General features: G+C 42.8%; 1 protein-coding gene across 1 annotated transcript in view; it reads left to right on the top strand.

The window, feature by feature from the left end:
* TENT4B (terminal nucleotidyltransferase 4B) overlaps window positions 1-23,740 on the top strand; it is a 57,852-nt gene extending 34,112 nt beyond the window's left edge. Inside the window, exons 2-4 of the mRNA XM_081806610.1 lie at window positions 19,154-19,277; window positions 21,189-21,235; window positions 22,933-23,740. Of these exons, the coding sequence (XP_081662736.1) occupies window positions 19,154-19,277; window positions 21,189-21,235; window positions 22,933-23,110 (349 nt within the window). The 3' untranslated portion in view covers window positions 23,111-23,740. The remainder of the gene's footprint in view (window positions 1-19,153; window positions 19,278-21,188; window positions 21,236-22,932) is intronic.
* Window positions 23,741-24,237: the final 497 nt, after the last annotated feature.

Genomic DNA, 24,237 nt, shown 5'->3' with positions numbered 1-24,237 from the left:
GTCACCTTCCATAAGTGTTTGTGGGAACGTAGGATGAGGAGGGTTAAGGGAGGTCTGAAGGATGGGGGCGGGGTGGCTGGTGGCTGCCATATTAAGTGACTGTGCTGTTTGGGTAGACCTGTCTTAGAGAAGTGACTGGTCATACCCTCTCATTGCCTGTGTGTGTGTGTGTGTGTGTGTGTGTGTGTGTGTGTGTGTGCGCGCGCGCGCGCGCACGAAGTCCCAAGGCAGCTGAAGCCTGGGGTCAGTAGGACTCTAAAGTGTACCAGGTGCCAGGCAGTGGGCTGGGGGCCTCACGGAGCTGCTGGGTGGGCGGTACCATCCCTGTTCTACAGATGCAGGCCCTGAGACTGAGGGAAGTTGGTAACTCTGGAAAGGTCACTCAGCTGGAAAACTCGTTGCTGGAATTTGAAAGTAATTTTACCTCTGCGATCCTAAAGGTTGGCATGTTCCAGTGAGATCTGTTTTTCAGATTTGGTTCTGCTGTTGATTTTCTGTGTGAGCTTAGTATTCTCTGTTAAGAAAAAAAAATTTTTTTCTAGTTCAAGAGTTACTTCTAGCAAGCCTGCCTCGCAGAATTATTGTAGATGATTGAATTAGGGAATAGATAAGAACTCTTTGAAAAAGATGAAGTACCATACAGAAGCAAGATGCTTTGTTGAGGCGAGGCCCCCCTACAAAGGGCACTCTTGTCCTATCAGAGTAGTGTAGCTCTCAGAGCCTTGCACCAGACCTGGGAACTTGATTCTTTGGAGAAACCCTTAATCTCTCAGTGAGTTTACTTTTTTTTTAATGCCTGTATTAAGTGGAATAGGAGCTGAAAGAGAAGGGGCTGGAGGCAGAGTGACACAGTAAGAATGAGCTGATAGCAAAGCAGCAGAGCCTGCGTTCAGACCCCACGCTGCTCCAAATGTTGCTGGACAGCTACGGGTGTGCACGTGATGGCCCAGAGACCTGAAAACAGAAGGAAAGCTTTAAATTATGTCTGGTATGGTAACATAGCATATTTTTATCATTATTAAAGTTTTAGCATGTGGAGAGGAAAGTCTGGCAATACTTAGATATTTCATCTTCTGTTAATGAAGACTAAGTGAAGCATTATTTTATTACTATATTCAGGCCCTCTTTAAAATTATCAAAGTGCTATGGGGCGCCTGGGTGGCTTAGTCGTTAAGCGTCTGCCTTCAGCTCGGGTCATGATCCCAGGGTCCTGGGATCGAGCCCTGCATCGGGCTCCCTGCTAGGTGGGAAGCTTGCTTCTCCCTCTCCCACTTCCCCTGCTTGTGCTCCTTCTCTTGCTGTGTCTCTCTCTGTCAAATAAATAAATAAAATCTTAAAAAAAAAAAATTATCAAAGTGCTCATAGTGTCTTCCAAAAAATGTATATGTATGAAAAGTATATGTAATACATACATTTTAATTTTGTAGGCTCTAATAGGTCTCTTATTTTGTCTGTAGGTCTTAAAAACTCTAAGCCGTTTTCAGGGATTAGTAATAAATTTAGTGAGAGTCTTTACAAGGTTGGTGAGTAAGCATTATTATGATGAAGTTCTGTGTGGCCCAATATAGACATATTAGAAATACTCTTAAAATAGTAATCATCTCAGGCCTCACTTTGGAGTGGAAGAAATAGTGTGGAAGAATTTCACAGTGCATTGCAGAGAGATGTGACTGCTAATGACTTATGCAGATTTTTAAGAGAAGTTAGGTGGTAAATGAGACAATGTATTTAAAGTAGGTCTGGTCTGAGAGATTTAACATGATGAAACAGTGTAGGGTCCAGATCATTTTTATAATCAGTGTTTTAAATATTATGCCCATCCAAAAAATACGTCTTCCTGTGGTATGCTGGTTGGCCGCTCAATGAAAGTATCAGATGTATTGTTTCTGTTTTGTTTTGTTTGCTATTCTGTTAAGAAAATTACTTAGTTGGGAATGGCGGGGGGTGGGGGGGAGGCGGTTAACCAACTTTTAATTTATTTTTATTTTTTTTTAAGATGAGGGTTGTGGGTTTCTGTTTGATTTTAAACATTTTTGTTTGTTACTGTATTTTACTGGCTTGTTCACAAAATTTGTTTAGAGGGAGGCCACATATTTAGAGTTGTAGCTTTTACTTTAGTCATCATCATCATCATTGGCGTCATGAAAAAAAGAAGCTACCATGTTGCTTTATTCTGGCAAAATGTGTAACACATGCTTATTGAAAATAACTTTATCGGGGGAAGCCTTAAATGAAATTTGTCTGTTAATTATTTGTATTATTTGGCCTTATCTTGGTAATTCTAGCCCATGAAAGTAGGGCTAGAAAATCGTCTGATTGGCTATGAAATAAACATACAAAAGTCAGTAGCTTTTCTGTATAACAAAATATAATTTAAAAAAGGAAAAAGATTTTACTCACCAGAGTATCAAAACTCCCAAAATAATTGGAAAAAAAAAAAAAGCGAGAAATGTGAAGAAAACAAAAAATGTTACAGTGGGTGGCATAAAAGACTTGAAGAGGTTAAATCAACTCATTAATTTTTTAATTAATGTAATTCAAATAAAAATCCCAGTGAATTTTTTCTGAGGGGGGAGAGTGATTTGTTACAATGATTTTAAAGAGCATCTAGAAGAATAAATAGGCAAGAATAGCCAAGAACCTTTTGAAAACCAAAGATGAGTTTGGGGAAGGATTGGTTTTTGTACTATCCACTATTTATAGATTTATACAAGAATTTTAAAGAGTAATCTGAGCCCTAGAATAGATAGAAATAGCAGTAGATCTGAAAAGAAAGCCGAACACCTGACCCAACTGTGCTTAACAGTTTAGTATATAGGCAAAGGCTTTGTGTATAAATCAGGATTTTTTCAAGTGCAAGAGAAAGAAAATCAATCATCTTGGTTAAACAGAAAACAAAGGCATTTATTTTGTCAAGTACCTGGAGTACCCTTGGGGTGATACTCGCTTCAGTGACTCCCAAGGAAGCTCAAATGCCCTTTCTCTCCTGACTTTGCTTCTTTCTCAGGATTGGCTCCTCTTTCTCCTATTGCTGATGGGCTCCTTTCTGCAGCTAGAGGAAAAGGAGGTGTGGTTGTTGATACTTCCAGGCTTCTATTTTTACAGCCTAAGGTCAAAGAAGAAAATGACCTTCCTTGGTGTCAGTATGTAAAGTCTTAAGGAAGGACACCATGTGGTCATGGCACCATCCCTGGGCCGTGACCATGAGATGCTGCACTAACAGGGTCACCCATGGCTGCTCCTGTCCGGGACTCCAGCTAGCTCTGCTATGCAGCCCCACCTGAATCATGTGGAACCCTCGGAGAGGAATTGTGCCCAAGGAGGCGGGGAGGTGATACAATTACTGGATGAAGGTGGGGGCAGACCGTTGGGCAGATTGGAGTGGCAAGTGTATACTCAATCATTAAGAACAGGATGGAGTGGGGCGCCTGGGTGGCTCAGTCGGTTAAGCGTCTGCCTTCGGCTCAGGTCATGGTCCCGGGGTCCTGGGATCGAGCCCCGCATCGGGCTCCCTGCTCAGCAGGAAGCCTGCTTCTCCCTCTCCCACTCCCCCTGCTTGTGTTCCTTCTCTCACTTTGTCTCTCTCTGTCAAATAAATAAATAAAATCTTAAAAAAAAAAAAAAACAGGACGGAGTGTTCAGTAAAGGGTGCTAGACACTTGGTCAACTATTTGAAAAAAAAAGTTACAACCCTGCCTTTCACCATCACTTAAATTCCAAATGAATAAATGACCGCTAAACAGGAAAAAGAAAAAAATTAACTAGAAGAAATATCAGATTTTTTTTTAATTTTTGTAATAGATTTTATTTTTTGAGCAGTTTTAGGTTCACAGCAAAATTGAGTGGAAAGTACAGAGATTTCTTCCCATGTCCCACCAGCATGCAGTACATTTGTTACTGTTAATGAATCTATGTTGGTACATCATTATCACCCAAAGTCCATGGTTTACATTAGCATTCACTCTTGGTGTTGTACATGTATAAATGGATAAATGTATAATGACATGTACCTACCATTAGAATATCATACAGAATAATTTCATTGCCCTAAAGATCTTTTGTGCTCTGCCTGCTCATCCTTTCCTCTCCCCCAGCCTTTGGCAACCACTGATCTTACTGTCTCCATAGTTTTGCCTTTTCCAGAATGTCATGTAGTTGGAATCATACAGCATGTATGGCCTTTTCAGATGGCCTTCTTTCACTTTGTAATATGCATGGAAGGTCTCTCCATGTCTTTTCATGGCTTTGATAGCTCATCTCTTTTTAGCACTGAATAATATTCCCTGTCTGGATGTACCACAGTTTATCTGGTTATCTACTGAAGACCATCTTAGTTGTTTCCCAGTTTTGATGATTGTGAATAAAGCTGCTGTAAACATCTGTGTGTAGGTCCATTTTGTGTGGACCGAAGTTTTCAACTCCTTTGGGTAAATACCAAGGAGCATGGTTGCTGGATCTTTTTTTTTTTTTAAAGATTTTATTTATTTATTTGACACAGAGAGACACAGCGAGAGAGGGAACACAAGCAGGGGGAGAGGGGGAGGGAGAAGCAGGGGGAAAGGGGGAGGGAGAAAGCAGGCCTCCCGCGGAGCAGGGAGCCTGACGTGGGGCTCGATCCCAGGACCCTGAGATCATGACCTGAGCCGAAGACAGACGCTTAACGACTGAGCCACCCAGGCGCCCCTTGTTGCTGGATCTTAACAGTAAGAGTGTGTGTAGTTTTTTTTTTTTAAGATTTTATTTATTTATTTTGACGGAGAGAGAGACCGCAAGAGAGGGAACACAAGCAGGGGGAGTGGGAGAGGGAGAAGCAGGCTCCCCGCAGAGCAGGGAGCCCGATGCGGGGCTCGATCCCAAGACCCTAGGACCATGACTTGACACAATGACTGAGCCACCCAGGCACCCCGAGTGTGTTTAGTTTTGTAAGAAACTGCCAAACTGCCTTCCAGACTGGCTGTACCATTTTGCATTCTCAGCAGCGATGAATGAGAGTTCCTATTGCTCCACATGCCCACCAGCATTTGATGTTGTCAGGGTTCTGAATTTTGGCCATTCTAATAGGTGTGTAGTGGTATCTTCTTGTTTTAATTTGCATTTCCCTGATGACATAAGTTGAATATCTTTTCATATGCTCATTTAGCATCTGTGTATTGTTTCTGGTGAGGTGTATGTTCAGGTCTTTTGCCCATTTTTAAGTTGGGTTGTTTGTTTTTGTTGAGTTTTAAGAGTTCTTTGTACTGTGTATTTTGGATACCAGTCCTTTATCACATTATGTGTTTTGCAAATATTTTCTCCTAGTCTGTGACTTGTCTTCTCATTCTTCTGGTAGTCAGATATTTTTCTTTTTTTTTTTTTAAAGATTTTATTTATTTATTTGACAGACACACAGTGAGAGAGGGAACACAAGCAGGGGGAGTGGGAGAGGCAGAAGCAGGCTTTCTGCGGAGCAGGGAGCCCGATGCGGGGCTCGATCCCAGGACCTTGGGATCATGACCTGAGCCGAAGGCAGACGCTTCACGACTGAGCCACCCGGGCGCCCCAGTCAGATATTTTTCTGATCTCATGGTAAAAAAAGTCTTTTAAGACCTAGAAAAGTGAGGACTTAAAAGCAGAGACTGCAGGCACTTGGCCAATTGGCTGGAGCAGACCTGCACACGCGATCTATTTCACCTACACTGTTCTGTCTTGTTTAATTTATCTTTTGAAAATTGTGCTAGAATTTTAAAATAGAAAATTTATCTACAGGTCTAGATTTCTGGTTTATCTTGAAAAAATGAGAAGCGTTGGCAACACTGGACTCAGATTCCTACGTGGCAACAACTGGCCAGCATTAGGGGGCAGCCACGCCCTTTAGATGGGGTGTGGGGCTGTCAGGGACCCGCTCCTCTGCCCCTCCCACGTGCGTCCCAGCCATGAAGCGGCATGTGAGTTGCCCTTTCTTGTTACCTTAGCTATCTGTTCCTTTTAAGCAAAGATTCCTAAGTGTAAGTCCATCTAAATAAAAAAAAGAATTTATGCACATTGAAACGGCTTCACAAAATGGAAAAACTAACAGGAAAGTGGATATGCTGTCTGTGGCAAAAGGTTAATACCCATAATATAGAAAGAATGCTAATGAACCAGGAAGAAAATAAACACAACACAAAAAATAAGAGTAAACATTTTAAAAAAAAGAAAAAAAGAGGTTGATTCCCAGTAGGCCATAAGCTTCATGACGGCAAGGACCATGTCTGCCTTGTTCCGTGTGGGGTCTTAGGGCCCAGCTTAGTGCCTCACAAATATTTGCTAATAATAATTAATGATAAATTATATTTATTGAGGGTTTACTATGTGCTAGGTAAGCAGTAAACCTTCTGCTAAATCCCTCCTGTACTCTTCTTTAATCCCTACAGAAACCCTCTGAGGTAAGTACTCTGATCCTCGTTCACAAATGGGAAACGGGCCTGGAGAGGTAAATCACCCACTCAGGCATATCCAGTAAGTGCTGATGCAGAGCTTTTGATTCCAATTCATGCTCTTTATATTTGTATATTTATATATAACATTATATATATGTTTATATTATATGTTATATATTTATATATTATTATATATATTTGTATTATATATTAATTCCATCAAATAGCTTATTGAAATGAGTTGAAAAAGAAAGAATACAAATGTCCGGTAAACGTGGAGAAAATTTCTAACCATATTAGGAATCAAAGAATAAAAATAAAATGCCTCCCGTTGATGTAGAGGTTGGGGAAGGGTCTTCCTGTATTTCTGTGGGAGGCCATGTCAGCATCCATTCTGGTGGAGGGCATTTGGGGAATTTTTTTTTTTTCACAAGTATTAACTGTTCATAACTTTTCACTAAAGGATTCCACTAATAAGAATTTATTCTAAAAGAAAAATTAGAGTTGATTACAGATTTACGTGCAAAGACAGCCTTACCACATTAATTATAGGACTGAAGAATTGGAAGCAACCTGAACGCCCAACAATAAAGGATTGGTAGAGTAAATTATGGTATTTTCATGTACTGGAATAATATGTAATCGGAAGTTCATTTTTGTAGTGTCAAATGACCACTGGATAGCCCCTGTGGGTGTCCACCGACTCTAGAATGCTGTGTGGGGGAAAGCGGCTGCCACACGTGTTGGGCAGCATGTGTCTGGCACATACGCACCCCTGGCCGTGTTTTGCTGCTGTGAAAGGGGGTGCAGCTCTAGGTGATTTTTCTGTTTGTTTGTTTTTTTTCCCTGCGTGCTTTTCCAAACAGCTATAAATTTCCCTATTTCTTTCAGAGTCTACGATGTTGTTAATTCTGAAAGAATATAAGACCTCATTAAGTCACCCTAGGTGGACAAACATGTATTTTGTGAGTGTGTAAAATTCTCTGTGAATCGATTTATTTTTCTTCCTTTCACTTCAGCTTTTAGAAGTTCTGTAAACGGGCGCCTGGGTGGCTCAGTCAGTTAAGCGTCTGCCTTCAGATCAGGTCCCCATCCCAGGGTCCTGGGATCAAGCCCCGTGTTGGGTACCTGCTCAGCGGGGAGTCTGCTTCTCCCTCTCTCTGCCCCTCCCTCCAATTCATGCTCTCTCTCTTGTGCTCGCGCTCTCTCAAATAAATAAATCTTAAAAAAATAAAAGTTCTATAAACAATACCAGTACTTATCTGAAAGATCTCAACAGCACAGAAAAAAAGCAGATTATGAAAACCTTTCTCCAAGTTAGGCTAGTTCCCAGTTCCATTATCCAAGGTGATCGTTATCAGTAGTTAAAATATTTTAAATACGCATCGGAAGTTTACCCTATTTAGTGTAAATTATTTATTAAGCAAATCATCCCCTCCAATATGTTTTGGATGTCTGGATTTTCAGGAGTAGTGATCCTTGAAAGTCAGGTACCCCTGTGTTGGTTCTGTGCCTCTTTATTCAGAACCCCAGCGTGGGAAGAAGACCTTCCAAGTGCTTGTATATTTATAGAGCGGTGTCTGTTCTTAAACACCAGCCACTCCAGCAAAGATAGATCCGTAAATGAATAAAGAAAAAATAAAATTTTGGTAGTAGAGTTGTATGGGTTAAACCCATCCCCATTTCATTGTTCTACTTCAGAATATAACACACTTCTGTAGAGTGAACTGTTTTTATTGGCATTTGGACCTTGTCGATAAGGAAAGATTCAGCCTCATTTATTTTTTCCACTCAGCAAATATTTGAGGACCTCCCCTTTGGGGAGTAAACTTAATAACTAAGCCTTTATTTCAAGATATTTGATCTCAGTTGGGGAATGCTGTCGACTGTTGTTTGAGCTTTCCAGCGTTATCCAGGTTTTCTTAGATGTGCTCAGTCCTGGAGGAGTTCAGAATTTTTACCGGAAGGGGAAAGAATTAATGGCTAGAGTTAGATAAAGCAGTTTCTTTCCGCTTTTCTCTCTTCTGCTCTTCCATAAAATTGCTTGAAAGTAGCATCTGGGTTTGGTGTCAGAAGTGAGAGTCTTGGGGAAAGAAGTCAGATGGTTTGCATTCTCTCTCTTCGGAGCAGTAAAGGGCGAAGGGACAGAGGAAAGCAAATGAAAAAGCCCTCCTTCTGAAACACTGACCTAATAAAGTGGTGGTCCAGAAACTGAGAGCAACAGACAATGGCATTGAAAAGGAATGTTCTCATTTCTAGGAAAGCAGGTGTGAGCACCTCCGAAAAGAAGAGGAAAAATGAAAACTTTATCATCTAGGACACAGAAACAGGATCCATTCTCTGCACTTTTACTCCCGTGTCCTAACCAAGGAGGGGCTGACATAGCAAACAGAACATTCCTTAACTATGAATAACAGTTTTAAAGGCCTACAAAGTTTGCAGAAGATTGTAGACCATTTTTCCTTTTAATTTTTATGTCATCATCCGTATTTTCTCTCTACTTTTGAATCTTAGGATACAGTGAGAATTATTTGGGATGTGAGTACGATTCTTGTCTACGAATAGAAGAGGTAGAGGGCTTTTCCTTTACCTTTGATACGGTGATCTTCCTAATTTAGTTAGGCATGGCTTTTTTTTTTTAAGTGACCTTTCTGTATCTTTATCAGTACTGTAGAAAATTATACACATGGTGCCGACCTTAAAATATAAAATAATAAGGTATTCCATTTTTGAGATATTTCTAAACCTTGGCTTTTTAAAAAAAATTACATGCTAACTGTGGATATTTTCTTAACAGCTGTATCTCTATACACATGCAGACTTGTTTCCTTAGGCTACATTCTAAGAAGCGGAATAGGCATCTTTAATTCTGATTGACATCTCTAGCTCTCGGGCCAGTTGCCCTCCTTTCTGGTTCTGACATGTTGACCCACAATGTATGAGTGTCCATTTCCTGGGATCCTGGTACTGAGCTCATTTTAAGGCATGTAATCTCTCTTTTATCTCCGTGTGGACATGGGTGTGGATAGATGGACACCTGTGATCTGAGGGCCCCTTCGTAAGGAAGCACTTCTGGGCTGCATCCTGGATCTGGGCCCACAGCTGAACCCGGGAGAGCTGGGTCTGAGTGGGGAGGCTGGGAGGCGGGTCATGGCCCTGGGATTGACTGGGAGGTGAGAGGCAGGACTTGGGCCAGCGTGGTTCAGGAGCACTGAGGAGGGTCTAAGGGAATTCTGCGTGTGGGAAGTTTACCAGTGAGGTGATATTTGCGCTCTCAAAGTCTGAGTGAGAAGGTATGCCAGGCACAGGCCGGCCTGTGCAGGAGTAGGGTTCTGGTGGCTATACTGGGGAGAAGAGCCTACGGAGGCAGGGACTGCCCTGATAAGGGGTTTGGAAATGACACAAGTCAGTTGAGGAGGTGGAAGATGGCCTAGAGAAGGGAGAGGCCAGGGGCAGGGAGGCCAGTCTGGAGGCCACTGGGGTGTCGTACTGAGAGGGAGAGAGGGGGGAGGGAGGAAGGACTGGAGCTGTAAGTGACAGAGAGAGCACGAGCTGGGGGGGAGGGGCAGACGGAGAGGGAGAAGCAGGCTCCCCACTGAGCAGGGAGCCCGATGCGGGACTCGATCCCAGGACCCTGGGATCACGACCTGAGCCAAAGGCAGACGCTTAACCAACTGAGCCACCCAGGTGTCCCGGGAAGTTTTTGGTTTTTTATTTTTGTTTGTAGGAGAGACACGATACGGAGACCTATTAACCCCAGAGGATGAGGAAGAAGGATGAACCAGGAAAGACTGAAATTTCCATTTGGGGAAAGAGTAATTCAGGGAGGAAAACACAAGGAGAAGGAATAGGTTTTGGAGAAAGATAAGGGATTTCGTTTTGGATTTATTGATTTTGAGGTGACATCTAGGTAGGAGTGTCTAGCTGGCAGCTGAAAATATGAGAGCACGGGTATGTGTATGTGTATGGGTGTGAATTTCTTCGTAAAATTTAAATTCTAGAGCCTCTTGAAGATGTCGTTCAGACTGCACCAGGATCGCCCTAGGCCTTGCTGTTACTCACTTCTCTTGGTGCCTGTGTGCATTTGAGAAAAATCAAACAGTACAGAAGGGCAGAAATCCCAGCACCTCAGACCTCAGTCCCACTCTCCAGAGGAAACTCCTGCCAGCAGTGTTTATGTATTCTTCCAGAAATTTGTCTTGCATATGCATACACATGTAAGTCTACAAACCCCTGGAAAGGGTGAGTCAGACACCAGCAGAAGCTCAGTACATGTACCGCGTCAGGCATGCAGTAACTTCCCAGATGTTGTGTTGTGTGTCTGTTGCTGTGTGCATGGGTTTGGGGTCCCCCTGTTTCCCCAGGGGTCGGTGCTGTTCACAGGCTGACCCGAGTTCCTTCTACCGGTGCTCAGTTTCTCCAGTGGCTGGGCATGTAACTTTTTGGTCTGTGAGGCTACGTACTTGAGTCTTTTTCTCCTTTAAGTGTTAGTTTTCTTCAGTGAGTGTTCATTGTCATTATAAAGATCTTGTTATGAAAATATACAAAGGTGGGGCGCCTGGCTGGCTCAGTCAGTAGAGCATGATCTCAGGGTTGTGAGTTGAAGCCCCACACTGGGCATAGAGCTTAGGTAAAAAAAAAAAATGGTTAATTAACAATAGTAATTAACATGGATGAGGTTTTTTTAAAAGATTTATTTATTTGAGAGAGAGAGAGACCACAAGTGAGAGGGACAGAGGGAGAGGGAGAGAGAATATCAAGCTGACTCCCCGCTGAGTGCAGAGCCCGACATGGGGCTTGATCTCATGACCCTGAAGCCAAAGCCAAGAGTCAGATGCTCAACTGACTGCACACCCAGGCACCCACCCCCTAACATGGATGCATTTTTAAAAGGTAGACTGTTTAAATGTATACATTTTTAAAAAAAGATTTATTTATTAGGGTGCCTGGGTGGCTCAGTCAGTTAAGCATCTGCCTTCGGCTCAGGTCACGATCCCAGGGTCCCAGGATCGAGCCCTGCGTCGGGCTCCCCTGCTCAGTGGGAAGCCTGCTTCTCCCTCTCCCCCCTGCTTGTGCTCTCTCTTGCTATCTCTCTCTCTCAAATAAATAAAAATCTTTTAAAAAATTAAAAAAAAAAAAGATTTATTTGAGAGAGAGAGCGGGAGAGTGGGGCAGGGCAGAGCGAGAGGGAGAGAGAATCTCAAGCAGACTCCTCACTGAGCGTGGAGCCTGATATAGGGCTCGATCTCATGACTCTGAGATCATGACCTGAGTTGAAACCAAGAGTCAGATGCTCAGCCGACTGTGCCACCCAGATGCCCCTAAATGTATACAGTTTTAAAAAGTGAATCCCTATCCACCCCGATTCACTTACCAGATTTAATCACTGTAAACAGTATGGTATATAGACTCTGTTCTGTGGGTTGGGGGTTGGGAGAAATACACACACAAACCCAGACTTTTATGTGGGAAAATATAAAGAAAACGACAAATGGCCTGTAATCTTTTTAAATAGATAATAACCCCTTTAGAAAAGTAGACAAACAAATACACACTGAGAGTTTGAAAATAATTCTGTGCTTTTCCAGTACTACTCTGTACTAGCACAGCATGATGTGAAATAAAACGTTGGTCTCCCTAACTCTGCTGTCATGCCCTGTCCTTAAGGTAATCACTGTTAACAGTTCTCCTTCCAGAAAATTTGTAATGCAAATAGAAACTCTGTGTGTGTCTTTTTAATGCACCTGTAATGAATCTTGTTAAACACATGTGCTTTTTCTTTTAAGCTGAACACATCTGGGATCTTTCTCATCAGCTCATATAGCTCTACTTCCTTCTTTTTAATGGATTATTGGCTATAATTTAAGGGAAGGTCCGTGAGTGCTGCTCTGAGTATTTAATTGGATTCCATCGATGGACATTGAGGCTGTTTCTCAATTTTTTCATATTCCAGATAATGCTGTGGTGAATAGCCTTATTCCTTCAGTACTTCTGAAGGATAAAAAATAAAGGGACTTTTTAAAAACAGCTTTATTGAAGTATAATTGGTATACAAAAAACTGTACGTAGTTAATGCAAATATTCAACCTGATGAGTTTGGACGTAGGCATACACCCCTGAAACCATCACCACAATCAAGGTAATAGACAGGGGCGCCTGGGTGGCTCAGTCAGTTAAGTGTCTGCCTTCAGCTCAGGTCATGACCCCGCATTGGGTCCCTGCTTAGTGGGGAATCTGCTTCTGCCTCTGCCCTCCCCCCCGCTCCCACTTGTGCTCTCTCTTTCAAATAAATAAAATCCCTTTTTAAAAAAAAGGTGATAGACATATGCAACACCTCCAAAAGTTTCCTTATGTCCCCTTCCCCTTTTTTGTGGTAAGAATATAATATGAAATCTGGGCGCCTGGGTGGCTTAGTTGGTTAGGCGACTGCCTTCGGCTCGGGTCATGATCCTGGAGTCCCGGGATCGAGTCCCGCATCGGGCTCCCTGCTCGGCGGGGGGTCTGCTTCTCCCTCTGACCCTCCTCCCTCTCGTGCTCTCTGTCTCTCATTCTCTCTGTCTCAAATAAATAAATAAAATCTTTTAAAAAAAAAAGAATATAATATGAAATCTACCCTCTTAAGACATTTTTAAGTGAATAATACAGTATATTTGCCTGTAGGTGCTGTGTTGTACAGCAGATGTCTAGAGCTTATCTTGCTTAACCAAAACTTTATACCCATTGAACATCTCCCCAGCACCCCTCCCTCCAGCCCCTGGGCAACCACCATTCTATTCTCTGCTTCTGTGAGTTTGACTATTTTAGATAATCGTGTTATAAATGGACTGGTTTATTTCATTTAGCATAATGTCCTTCAGGTTCATCCATGTTGCAAGTTTCAAATATTTCCTTTTATAAGGCTGAATAATGTTGTAGGTCTATACCCCATTTTCTTCATTCATCTGTTGGTGGACATTTGGGTTGTTTCCATATCTTGGCTATTGTGACTAATGCTTCAGGGATCATGGGAGTGCAGAAATCTCTCCAAAATCCTGATTTTAATGAAAGAAGGGGAATTTAAGGGGTGCCTGGGTGGCTCAGTTGGTTAAGCGTCCAACTCTTGGTTTTGGCTCAGGTCATGTCGTGAGAGATCGAGCCCTGCACTGGGCTCCACAATCAGGGTGGAGTCTGCTTGAGATTCTCTCTCTCCTTCTCCCTCTGCTCTTCCCCCTGCTTGCATGTGCGCTCACTCGCTCTGTCTCTTGAAATAAAATCTTCAAGAAAAAAAGGGGAATTTAAAAAAATTATTCATATAAATGTTGTTTATCATTAATTAGGACAACAACCATTGGAGAGGTTGTAGTAATTTATACTTTCACATGTAGCATGCAAGTGCCTTTTCCATATATCTTTGTCAAAATTGGTTATTATTAACATTTTTGTGCGGGGAAGTATCTCGTTATGGATAGTAGTTGAATAGAACTTTGTCAGTGCTTTCATGTGAGTCTGAAGTTAGTAATTAATGAGGACTTCAGTTATGAAAACTGGAAAGCTTGACCTTGGTGTGGAGGTGGCCCAGGCAAGTTGCAGGCCTGGCAGGTGTCCCTGAGGAAGCGGGTGTTAGCCCCTGAACAGATGTTGGGTGAGCCTCAGTGGGGACCAGCAAGGGCTCTTCTGCCTGCCTTGGCCTGGGAGGCATCAGGGAGGCTGCCTCTGGCTTTAGGGATGCAGAGGTCCTAAGCTACTCATATCCACCCCCTTGGCAGCCCAGTTGAAAAGGCGTGAAACAGGTTCTTCCCTTTTATATAGCCAGAGAAATTGAGCCTTCGAGGGCCATTTCTTTACATTCTTAACCCCCCCCTCTTATGATGAGCATTATGAAATTCGTATAATTTTGAAAGGCTAGCATTTCTCCTCTGGTAGAGCTTATCTCAGAGCCAAAGTGATTTTTTTTTTTTTTTTTGCTTCCCTGTTTTGATTTAAATGATCTGTACATTGTACTTTTTAAAATATAGAAACTTTTTTGTTTATATCTCTTCCTTGTCTCATTAAATTGTTATTAATTTTGAGGTTAATGTAAATTTTTCCCCAGCAATTAATTTCGATTCACATTCTTTTGGGGGGGGCACCCTTCCCAGTTACACAGTGGCACTTATTTTATCATACTGCTTTTATGTAACATACTTTTTCTTTATAAACAGGGAGTGGAGTGCTTTCTTGCTCACTTTTCCTTTTAAAAAAACAAACACCGATGCCCTCATAGAAGACACTGTGTTTTGGTCACATACGAGTTTTGGTTAAGAGTTATATTTTCAGGAGTGCCTGTCTTGGTGGCTCAGTCGGTTAAGCGTCTGCCTTCGGTCGGGTCATGATCCCAGGGCCCTGGGATCGAGCCCCGCATCGGGCTCCCTGCTTCGTGAGAAGCCTGCTTCCTCTCCCACGCCCCCTGCTTGTGTTCCCTCTCTTGCTGTGTCTCTCTCTGTCAAATAAGTAAATAAAATCTTTAAAAAAAAAAGTTATATTTTCAAATTAAAATGAGAAACTGTAAGGCTGGGTAGGAGACATTCAGCCATATTTACTAATTAATCACAACTGAGGTTTGATCCAGATGTAGGAGAAATTGAAATTTTCCCTGTGTGGTTGGAGGATTTCGGAGGCATAAAGTTACATTAATTTGTGAAAGCAAGCTTACAAAGTTTCTGTAGTCTCTGGCCTTTATTAGGTCATCGTGCTGACCTAATAAAGTGTGCCAGGCATATAGTGGGCACTCCAAAAATGGGATTCTGTTCCTTCAGGAGTCTTTAAGCACCTAGATATCCGTGGCACCATGCCAGTAGAATTATACACAGTCCACAGAGACAGAGCTCCCTCAAGATGATTTAAAAATCTGTACTGGAAGTTTTTTTCCCCTCAGCGTACTAAGATTTCTCAGTCAATTCTTGAAGAATTTTACGTGTAGCTAGTTACATGTAGGCGAAAGAGACAGTGATGTTTGTGTTCCCCCCCGTGTGGGAAGGAGATGGCCCCGGCGACATGAGATGGGTTCTCGTGTTCTTACTTTTGGAGTATGTTTGAGCTTCAGCAGCCCTCCTTCCCCCCACACCCTTCCTCTTCCCCACTTCCAGTGTCACACATGCAAATCAGTAAAAGAATTAGGATAACCTGTGGAACCAGTTTTTCCTAAATAGGGAGATGGTTCCATGGAATATTAATGTTTAGGGTGGTCTTATTTTAAAAGCTTATCTAGCTTAATGTGCTAATCAGAAACCTAGGATCCTAGTGATAAATGGAATTTTAGAATCTATTCCATTTTTTACCAAGTTCAGAAGTGTCTGTGGGGTACCTCAGTTGGTGAAACTAGCGACTCTTGATCTTGGGATTGTAGGTTTGAGCCCCACGTTGGGTATAGAGATGGCTTATAAATCTTTTTCTTATTTTTAAGATTTTATTTATTTATTTTAGAGAGAACACAGGTAGGGGAAGGAGCAGAGGGAGAGCGTGAAGCCGTGCTGAGCACAGAGCCCGACATGGGGCTTGATCCCATGACCCTGACTGAGATCATGACCTGGGCCGAAATCAAGAGTCAGACACTTAACGGACTGAGCCACCCAGGCGCCCCTAAAATCTTAAGAAAAAAAAAATGTCTTATTAGACCTTTGTTTGCCTCATGGTCATTTAGTTTCTTTATTTACACTTGTAGTGATGGGGACCTCACTTCCCTTCAAGGCAACCCATTCCATTCCCTGCAGCTGTGGTCATTGGAAAGCTCTCCTTCTGGTCATCTGAAGCCTGCCTGTGGTGGAACAGTGTGGAACTTAAACATTATCCACCACAAAACTACTTTATTTTATTTTTATTTTTTTAAAAAGATTTTATTTACTTATTTGACAGAGACACAGCGAGAGAGGGAACACAAGCAGGGGGAGTGGGAGAGGGAGAAGCAGGCTTCCCGCTGAGCAGGGAGCCTGATGCGGGGCTCGATCCCAGGACCCGGGATCATGACCTGAGCTGAAGGCAGACGCTCAACGACTGAGCCACCCAGGCGCCCCCACGAAACTACTTTAAATGAGTATTTCTTTTCATTAGACTGAAATTACCCAGGACAAGGATCACTTTTGACTGATGAACCTTCTTTCCTTCTAGTGTGTTTAACTAGGCACTCAATAATGTTTAGAGAATAAATTCTCACTCAGTTTCTTGTGATTTGAAGATTAACTGGAAGTTGGGCTACATATTTTTTGCCTGTATTTGAATTAGAAATGGTGTAAATGGGCCTTTGTGGAGTAGATACAGTCACGTTTAGGGGTTTTTCCCTTTGGTTAAAATGGAAGTATTCCCCAGTGGTTTTGGACCACAAATATGCTTTGATCATTCATAGCAGACGATCCCGTTAGTTAAGAAGAAATCTGTTTTCCTTTTAATTTGTGGTCCTCATCCTTCTGAAAGAGCAGCACAAGCTGTGGACTTTCTGGACTGATCATTTTAGCTATTGTCTTCAAGAAGCTGAAGGGGATAGCCTTAGGAAAAAACCCTGGGAAGCTTTAAGAAAAAAATCAGAAGATGATGATCCTAAGGTACCCAGCAGTGTACCCAGGAAGACTTGACCCCACTGGGAGTGTACGGATTCGTGTGCGGAACTCCCTGGAGTTTTAAGATCCAGTTTAGTGTTTTTTCTGTTTTTGTTTTGTTTTTGTTTTGTTTTTGCAGCATTGCAGAGTACACAAGCCGAACACCGCTCCAAATCATTCCTTACCAAATGGCCCAGGTTTTGACATTAAGGGCCGGAAAAGGATCCTGGTTGCTAACCCCCAATTTGTGCCTGAGGACACTGAGGCTGGAGAGCACCAGTCCCTTTCTGAAGGAACACAGCTGCCCTCAGGCAGAGCCTGAGTCTAGAACTCAAGTTTTTTGACTCTTAGTCTAAAAATAAAACATTAGAAGAGACAGAGAGACTGTTGATTGCTTACTTGGCCACGTTTTAAATATTATAGCCAAGTGGGGGTTGGGAATTAGGCTTTTTTTTTTTTTTCCTTCCTCAAGATCATTTTTGGTTTCCTTGTGCTTCCAGCTTCCTGCGACTCCTGTAACTGCTTTAAACCAGGATCCTTCAGGACTGTGTTCCTGCGGGGCTGCCCTGCATGCCTGTCCCCCAGCCCTGCCGGGTGCCCCTCTTGCTCCCAGGCACTTGGCAGCCATTGCTCTTAGCTCCCTTCTCCTGGCCTCCTGCTCTGCCACCCTTGTCCAAGGAGACCCCGTGAGATCCATGCTCACGCGGCCTCCGGGGTCACCAGCATTCAGCGGAAGTTTAGCAGATTTCCTCCCATTTCCCCCTCACTTTCCCTCCTAAAGGTAGCTCCTCACAGCTGCACCTGCTATCTTCAGTTTCTTCTGTCCTCCGGTAATAATCGACTGCATTCAACTCAGTAGCCAGCCTAGTGGGTTTTTCCTTTCATCCTGTTCATTGATTCCCTGGCCTCTCAGGCCTCAGCCCTGGCAGGCATCCTCCCTCCCTCCCTCCTCCTTCCCACTGCTGGTCGAGCTCTGTGGGCCCAGCCATTGTGTGTGTGTGCACACATGTGTGTGCACACGTGTGTGTGCTACCTGTGGAGCCCGTTCCTTTCCTGTGCCACCCCCCAGACCTTTGTCCCCTTCTGCAGTTGCAGTAATTTATGGACTGCTCTCTCTGCATCCAGTCTTGTCGCTCGGCCAGTCCATTGTTGACACAGTTGCCAGACGAATCTTCTTCAGATGCTGCATTTTTGAAGTCAGTCTTTCCCTGTTCCCTCTCAGAAGCATTGAAGTAGCTCCTTGTTCCCCTAGGAAAGTCCAAACTTCTTAGCTCCTCATTCGGAACCCGCTGTGGCCAGGGGCCCGCGTTCCTCGGTGGCTTCTCCCGCACCTCCATCGTTCGCAGCCCGTGGAGTTTGTTTAGTGCTTCCCGGGGCAGCCTCCTTCCTACTGGGCTCTGGAAATCTTTAGCTGCTACATGGAGCCTTGTCTGCTGGCCATTCTTTTCAGGTCTCTGCTGACGGTCCCTGGCTCACTTGTTCATCTGACGTTTGATTCACTAAGCAAACATCACAAAAGACATGCTGTTTTGTTTTTTAAAGATTTTTATTTGACAGAGACACAGCAAGAGAGGGAACACAAGCAGGGGGAGTGGGAGAGGGAGAAGCAGGCTTCCCTCTGAGCAGGGAGCCCAATGCGGGGCTCGATCCCAGGACCCCGGGACCATGACCTGAGCCGAAGGCAGACGCTTAACGACTGAGCCACCCAGGTGCCCCAAAAGACATGCTGTTTTGCTCCTGTGAGGAATGGATCATAGAGGGGTGAGAGGGTCAGGGCTCTGTGGCCAGGAAGCTCGCCTGTGGCATCTGGATTCTGTATCTTTCTGTGTTGGTGTCTTCCGGATTGGAAGTGTAAAGGCAGAGGCTGGGCCTTCCATATTAAAATTTAAAAATAAAAAAAACGTTACCAGCGCACATCCACGCAGCGAGCGTTCTGCATGGGCATGTTAATCAAGTCCGCGATAGCTGCCGTTAAGACTTTTTGGAATTTCTTATTTTATGTAACTCTTCTGGCATTTTTTTTTATTAAATTCTGTATATTCCATCTTAGCCTAGCATCAGTTGTAACATTAAAATTAGGGTAGAAATCTATGAACATAAAGTCATCAGTGAAGTTACAAGACTTAATTAGATAAGGGTATTTAAGATAGTGATTTCTCATCAGACTGGCCTTGCCCATATTAACTTTCCTGCTTTTTTTTTCTTCAGTCTGCATGAAGAAATCAGTGATTTTTATGAATACATGTCTCCAAGACCGGAGGAGGAGAAGATGCGGATGGAGGTGGTGAACAGGATCGAGAGTGTGATTAAGGAGCTCTGGCCCAGCGCGGACGTGAGTACCTGTCTGGGTAGCTGGGTGGTGAAGGCGCTGTCCCTGTGCACAGGCTGGAGAAAGTCTCAGTCCTCACACTCAGGTCTATGTGCGTCTCAACACTTACGGTCCAATTAAATTTTAAAGGCAAATGGTTTCCTCTAGCCTTTAGAATTCGGGGCATCCTAATTTTTTGCAGTGAATCGGATGACTTAGTTAAAACTATTTCTTTGCAGTGCTGAATAGCAATACTAAAGGTAAACTACATTTAGGAATCATTAGTATACAGAGAAGAAAGACAGATCAGGCCTTCTTGTAGTAGTGTGTTAACTGGATCTGATGTAGGAAAATCCCACTACTGTTTTGTTCCAACCTGCTAGTACAAATGTTATATAATTGTTTATAGCCGAATGAAAATGTCAAGTAGAAATTTCTTATGTCATTAGAAGTTCATTTTCTTAGGCGAACGCAGGCATAAGTCTGTTTTCCTCTCTTGATACTGCTGTTTCCTTCTTTCTGGCCCTTCCTTGTCTCCCTCTACAGACCCACCTAGTGAACAGAACTTTGGCCCAAGATTTCCTCTTTGCTTACTTGTGATTCTTGTTGAAACTAAGTGAATACTTTTTTACGGCCTTTTTTTTGAGGGTCGGTTATACAATTTTGTGCATTCAAAGGAGTTAGAATCCATTACTCTGTATTACGTGGCTTTTCTTTAGACTTTGTCATGGGATGGTGATGGGGGTGCTAGGGAAGTCTCTTTTGTCCAGTTGGCAAAACAGAAAATCTTCGAATAAAATACTGTAGGTGAAGGGAAGGGGGTGATGGTGCGGGGGGGGGGGTCAATTTTATTTTATTGAGCAGCTACTGTGTGGTCACATGGATTCTCCCATGTGCTCCAAGTCCGTGTCTCTCAGCGGCGGGTGAGTTTGCCACTCAGGGTCCCTTGGCAATGTCGGAGACATTTTTGATTATCATTGACTGGTAAGGTGCTCTGGGCATATAGTGGGAAGAGGCCAAGGATGTTCCTAAACATCGTACAATGCACAGGACAGCCCCTCACAGACTGCTGTCTGCCCTGAACGTCAGTCGTGCTGAGGTTGAGAAACCGTAATTTAAATTAATCCTCCTCTGGAGGTGGGGGGTTTTATCCATCTTTTTGTTCCCAGAGGAGAGACATGTACCTGTGATTCCGTTCCCGGGTCCATCTTACCTCCGGGGCCGAACGTTCACCCTTTATTGAAATTCCTTGCCCACCCTGAGCCTTCTGCTGTGCTCCCCGGCCGAGATAGGATGTGTCTGGTTTCACGCCTCAGCGAGACGTTAGGATGACACTGCCGGCTGTTCTCCGTGGAGCTGGCCTGCCGCTGACCCTAACTCAGGGGCCCTCGAGAAGATGCTCGCCTAGGGAACCCGAATTATGCCTTTGTTGAACACGTCTCTGCCTTATAAGGGAATACGAGTGACTTGAATATTACTTTTGAAAGTTTTCTATTTCAGTCTGTGCATTTGATATTTTAACCTTGTAAGTGTAAAGTATTTTCCTAATGTCTGCGTACGAGAGGTAGCATCCCTGCTTCTGGAAAGCATGGTGTCATAAAAAAAATGCTCTTGGGGCGCCTGGGTGGCTCAGTCGTTAAGCGTCTGCCTGCGGCTCAGGTCATGATCCCAGGGTTCTGGGATCGAGCCCCACATCGGGCTCCCTGATTAGCGGGAAGCCTGCTTCTCCCTCTCCCACTCCCCCTGCTTGTGTTCCCTCTCTCGCTGTCTCTCTCTCTCTGTCAAATGAATAAATAAAATCTTAAAAAAAAAAAAAAATACTCTTGTACTACTAAAAAACACCAACAGAGGGTAGCAAAACCCCGACATTTCTCCATAGCATGGTGGCTTTTCATTGGATAGATACCTTAATGTTAATAATTTTTTCTGTTTCAGGTCCAGATATTTGGAAGTTTTAAAACTGGCCTGTATTTACCTACTAGGTTAGTACATTTATGAAGCTTTCAGGGGATTGTGCATTTTTCTGGATTTTGGCTATTGACGGTGGAAGAGTAGAAACGAGAGATTTATGAAATGAAAATTCACCTTATCTGTATTTTATTCAAATCACCTTGAGGGTAGGATATCACTTGAGATGATCCTCTCAAACTGACACCTCTGTCACCTGGGATAGATGTGAAAGTGGACTCCGTTAACAGTTTCGGCAGTTGACCCACCTGCCTGCCGAGAACTGTTTGCCTCCATAACTTAACCCACTAACTCAGCCATTGATGTCGTATTATACGATGCAGCCTTTTGCACTCCGGAATGCCAGCCCTGTCGTTTCTTATTAAGAATTCAGACTAGGGCGCCTGGGTGGCTCAGTTGGTTAAGCGACTGCCTTCGGCTCAGGTCATGATCCCGGAGTCCCTGGATCGAGTCCCACATCGGGCTCCCTGCTCGGCAGGGAGTCTGCTTCTCCCTCTGACCCTCCCCCCTCTCATGTGCTCTCTCTCATTCTCTCTCACACAAATAAATAAATAAAATCTTAAAAAAAAAAAAAAAAAAGAATTCAGACTATTAGCAGTTGTTCCAGCATCCAGGCCCAGAGTTTCAGGCTCCAGACTCTTCTCTGAGGAAGGCCCCTTATTAATTTCAGTCTCCTTAAATGAGGCCAGTAGTGGCCCACGGCCTGGGGCAAGGTGGGGCCTTTTTGGGGATATGATAAGGCTTCCCCAAGGAGTGAAAACCTGTTTTCTATAAACTGAAATTTCACCATGTGTTTGCTTTTACTTTTATTGTGGTAAGAACACTTCATGTGAGATTTATCCTCCTAACACAGTATTGGGTGCACAGTACAGTATGATTTTAACTGTAGGCATCCATCATGTTTTTGGATTTGAGCTTGATTTGATCTACTTTACCCAAACTTAAAATGTGTTGATGTGGAGAGATCCTAGCAATTTCTTTGCTGCCCGTTGTTATCGTAGGCCCATAAAAGCCATAAAATATCCAACTTGGCATTCATGAATATTTTTCCTTATTTAGATTCTGAGTTTAAGCAAAACCCTGAGTCACTGTGAAAATTTTAATTGAATTTTCTGAATATGTAGTGCATTCCCATAGTTCAGATTGAAAAGGCACACAATAATTACAGTGAAAAGCGTGGATCCCACCTGTGTCCCCTGCTCCTAGAGGAGCCACTGGTATGGTACCCATTTCTCACACGTCCTTCCAGGAACATTCTGTACATATAAAGGGAAACGGGTATGTGTCTTCTTCCTTTTTCATCCAAATGGTGGCATCCTACATACACTGTTTGCAGCGTACTTTTTACACTTAATTGTCTAAATCAGTTGATCAGTTAATCTCATCCACGTGGGCATGTCTTAAGTTTTTTAGTCTCAGAAACCTTTATGAACAGGAAATGTTCACTGGTGTTTTCTGAGGTTTTACTTCTTCCAAAATCACCGTTTCCTGAGGCCTGACTTCTGTGAGATGACTAGAAGGAGATGGTTGTTAAAGTCACCAGCCTCCCCTTCCCCTCTAAAAAGCAGCCACCGCCAACACATTTAGGTCTTCATTGGGCAGTGAGAGGAATAGGTTTTCATTGCACTGATTTGAAGTCTGGAAGCCTGAACATAAGTGAAAACAAGTACAGTTTCTTCAAACAACTTTTGTGTGTGTGTTCTGTGTTCAGTGACATTGATCTCGTGGTATTTGGGAAGTGGGAGAACCTTCCCCTCTGGACCCTGGAAGAAGCCCTTCGGAAACATAAAGTTGCTGATGAGGATTCGGTGAAAGTTCTAGACAAAGCAACTGTAAGTTCTTCTGACATTTCATCTAAAAATCTCTGGTTACTAATGCATGAAACTTAAAAAATTAAAATTTAATTTTGGTGAGCATAGTGGGCTTCTCAGTAAATGATTCTTTCCTTTCATTAATGATCACAATCCTTGTATATAAATTTTATGAAACAAATGAACTTGTGGTTATATATTTCTTTAAAAAAATAATACTCAGTCTTATACATAATACCCACTGTAGAGTTTTTAAATATAAAAAAGTATAAATAAAAATATGGCGATCTGTTAAACAGCTTATAGTTATACAGAAGATGTTGCTCTTCTCTCTTACTGTTTGTCCTTGAAAAATTATATATACAGTTGACTCTTGAACAACATGGGGGCCCCCCTACATGGTTGAAAATCCACATGTGACTTTGGATGCCCCCAAAACTACTAAAAGCTGTCTGCTGACTGGGAGGATTACTGATAACATAAACAGTTGGTTAGCACATATTTTGTGTGTTATATGTATTATATACTATGTTCTTAGAATAAAGCAAGCTAGAGGGAGAAAAATGTTAGGAAAATCGTAAGGACAGTACATTAACAGTATTGTGTAAAATTGTGTAAAAGTGAAGCGCACAGTTGAAACTTGTGTTGTTCTAGGGGCAACTGTGATTGAAATTTTGTTGATCAAGTAACTTGATACTTTAACTCTATCTAGAATGGCCATTACAGAATGTAGTTCATGGATGCTCATTATAGAAATAAATTGATCTATTTTAGAAGTTTGGAGTTTTGTATGTTAGCTTTCCTTAGAACAAAAACAACTTATACTATTTCTAATAAAAAGCTATTAATTTGGAAACGCAATTCTGCAGATAGAGTTTGCTGGCCTGAGTTTTCTAATACATGGCACACATGAAGCCTTTAAAAAAAAAAAAAAATTTAACTAATCTCTGTACCCAACGTGGAGCTCAGACTCACGACCCTGAGATCAAGAATCACATACTCTTTTGACTGAGCCAGCCAGGTGCCCCAGAGACTTTTTTAAATAATTTTTTATTTAAGTTCAATTTAGTTATCATATACTTTACTATTAGTTTCAAGGGTAGAGTTCAGTGATTCATCAGTTGCATATAACACCCAGTGCTCATTACATCGAGTGCCCTCCTTAATGCCCATCACCCAATTACCCCATTCCCCCACCCCCCTCC

Source organism: Leptonychotes weddellii, chromosome 16 (genome assembly GCF_054177405.1).
Source record: "Leptonychotes weddellii isolate Sample4059 chromosome 16, ASM5417740v2, whole genome shotgun sequence".
In the NCBI taxonomy this organism is placed as follows: Eukaryota; Metazoa; Chordata; class Mammalia; order Carnivora; family Phocidae; genus Leptonychotes; species Leptonychotes weddellii.
The sequence above is the reverse complement of the archived record's forward strand: the minus strand, read 5'-3'. Positions and strand labels throughout refer to the sequence as shown.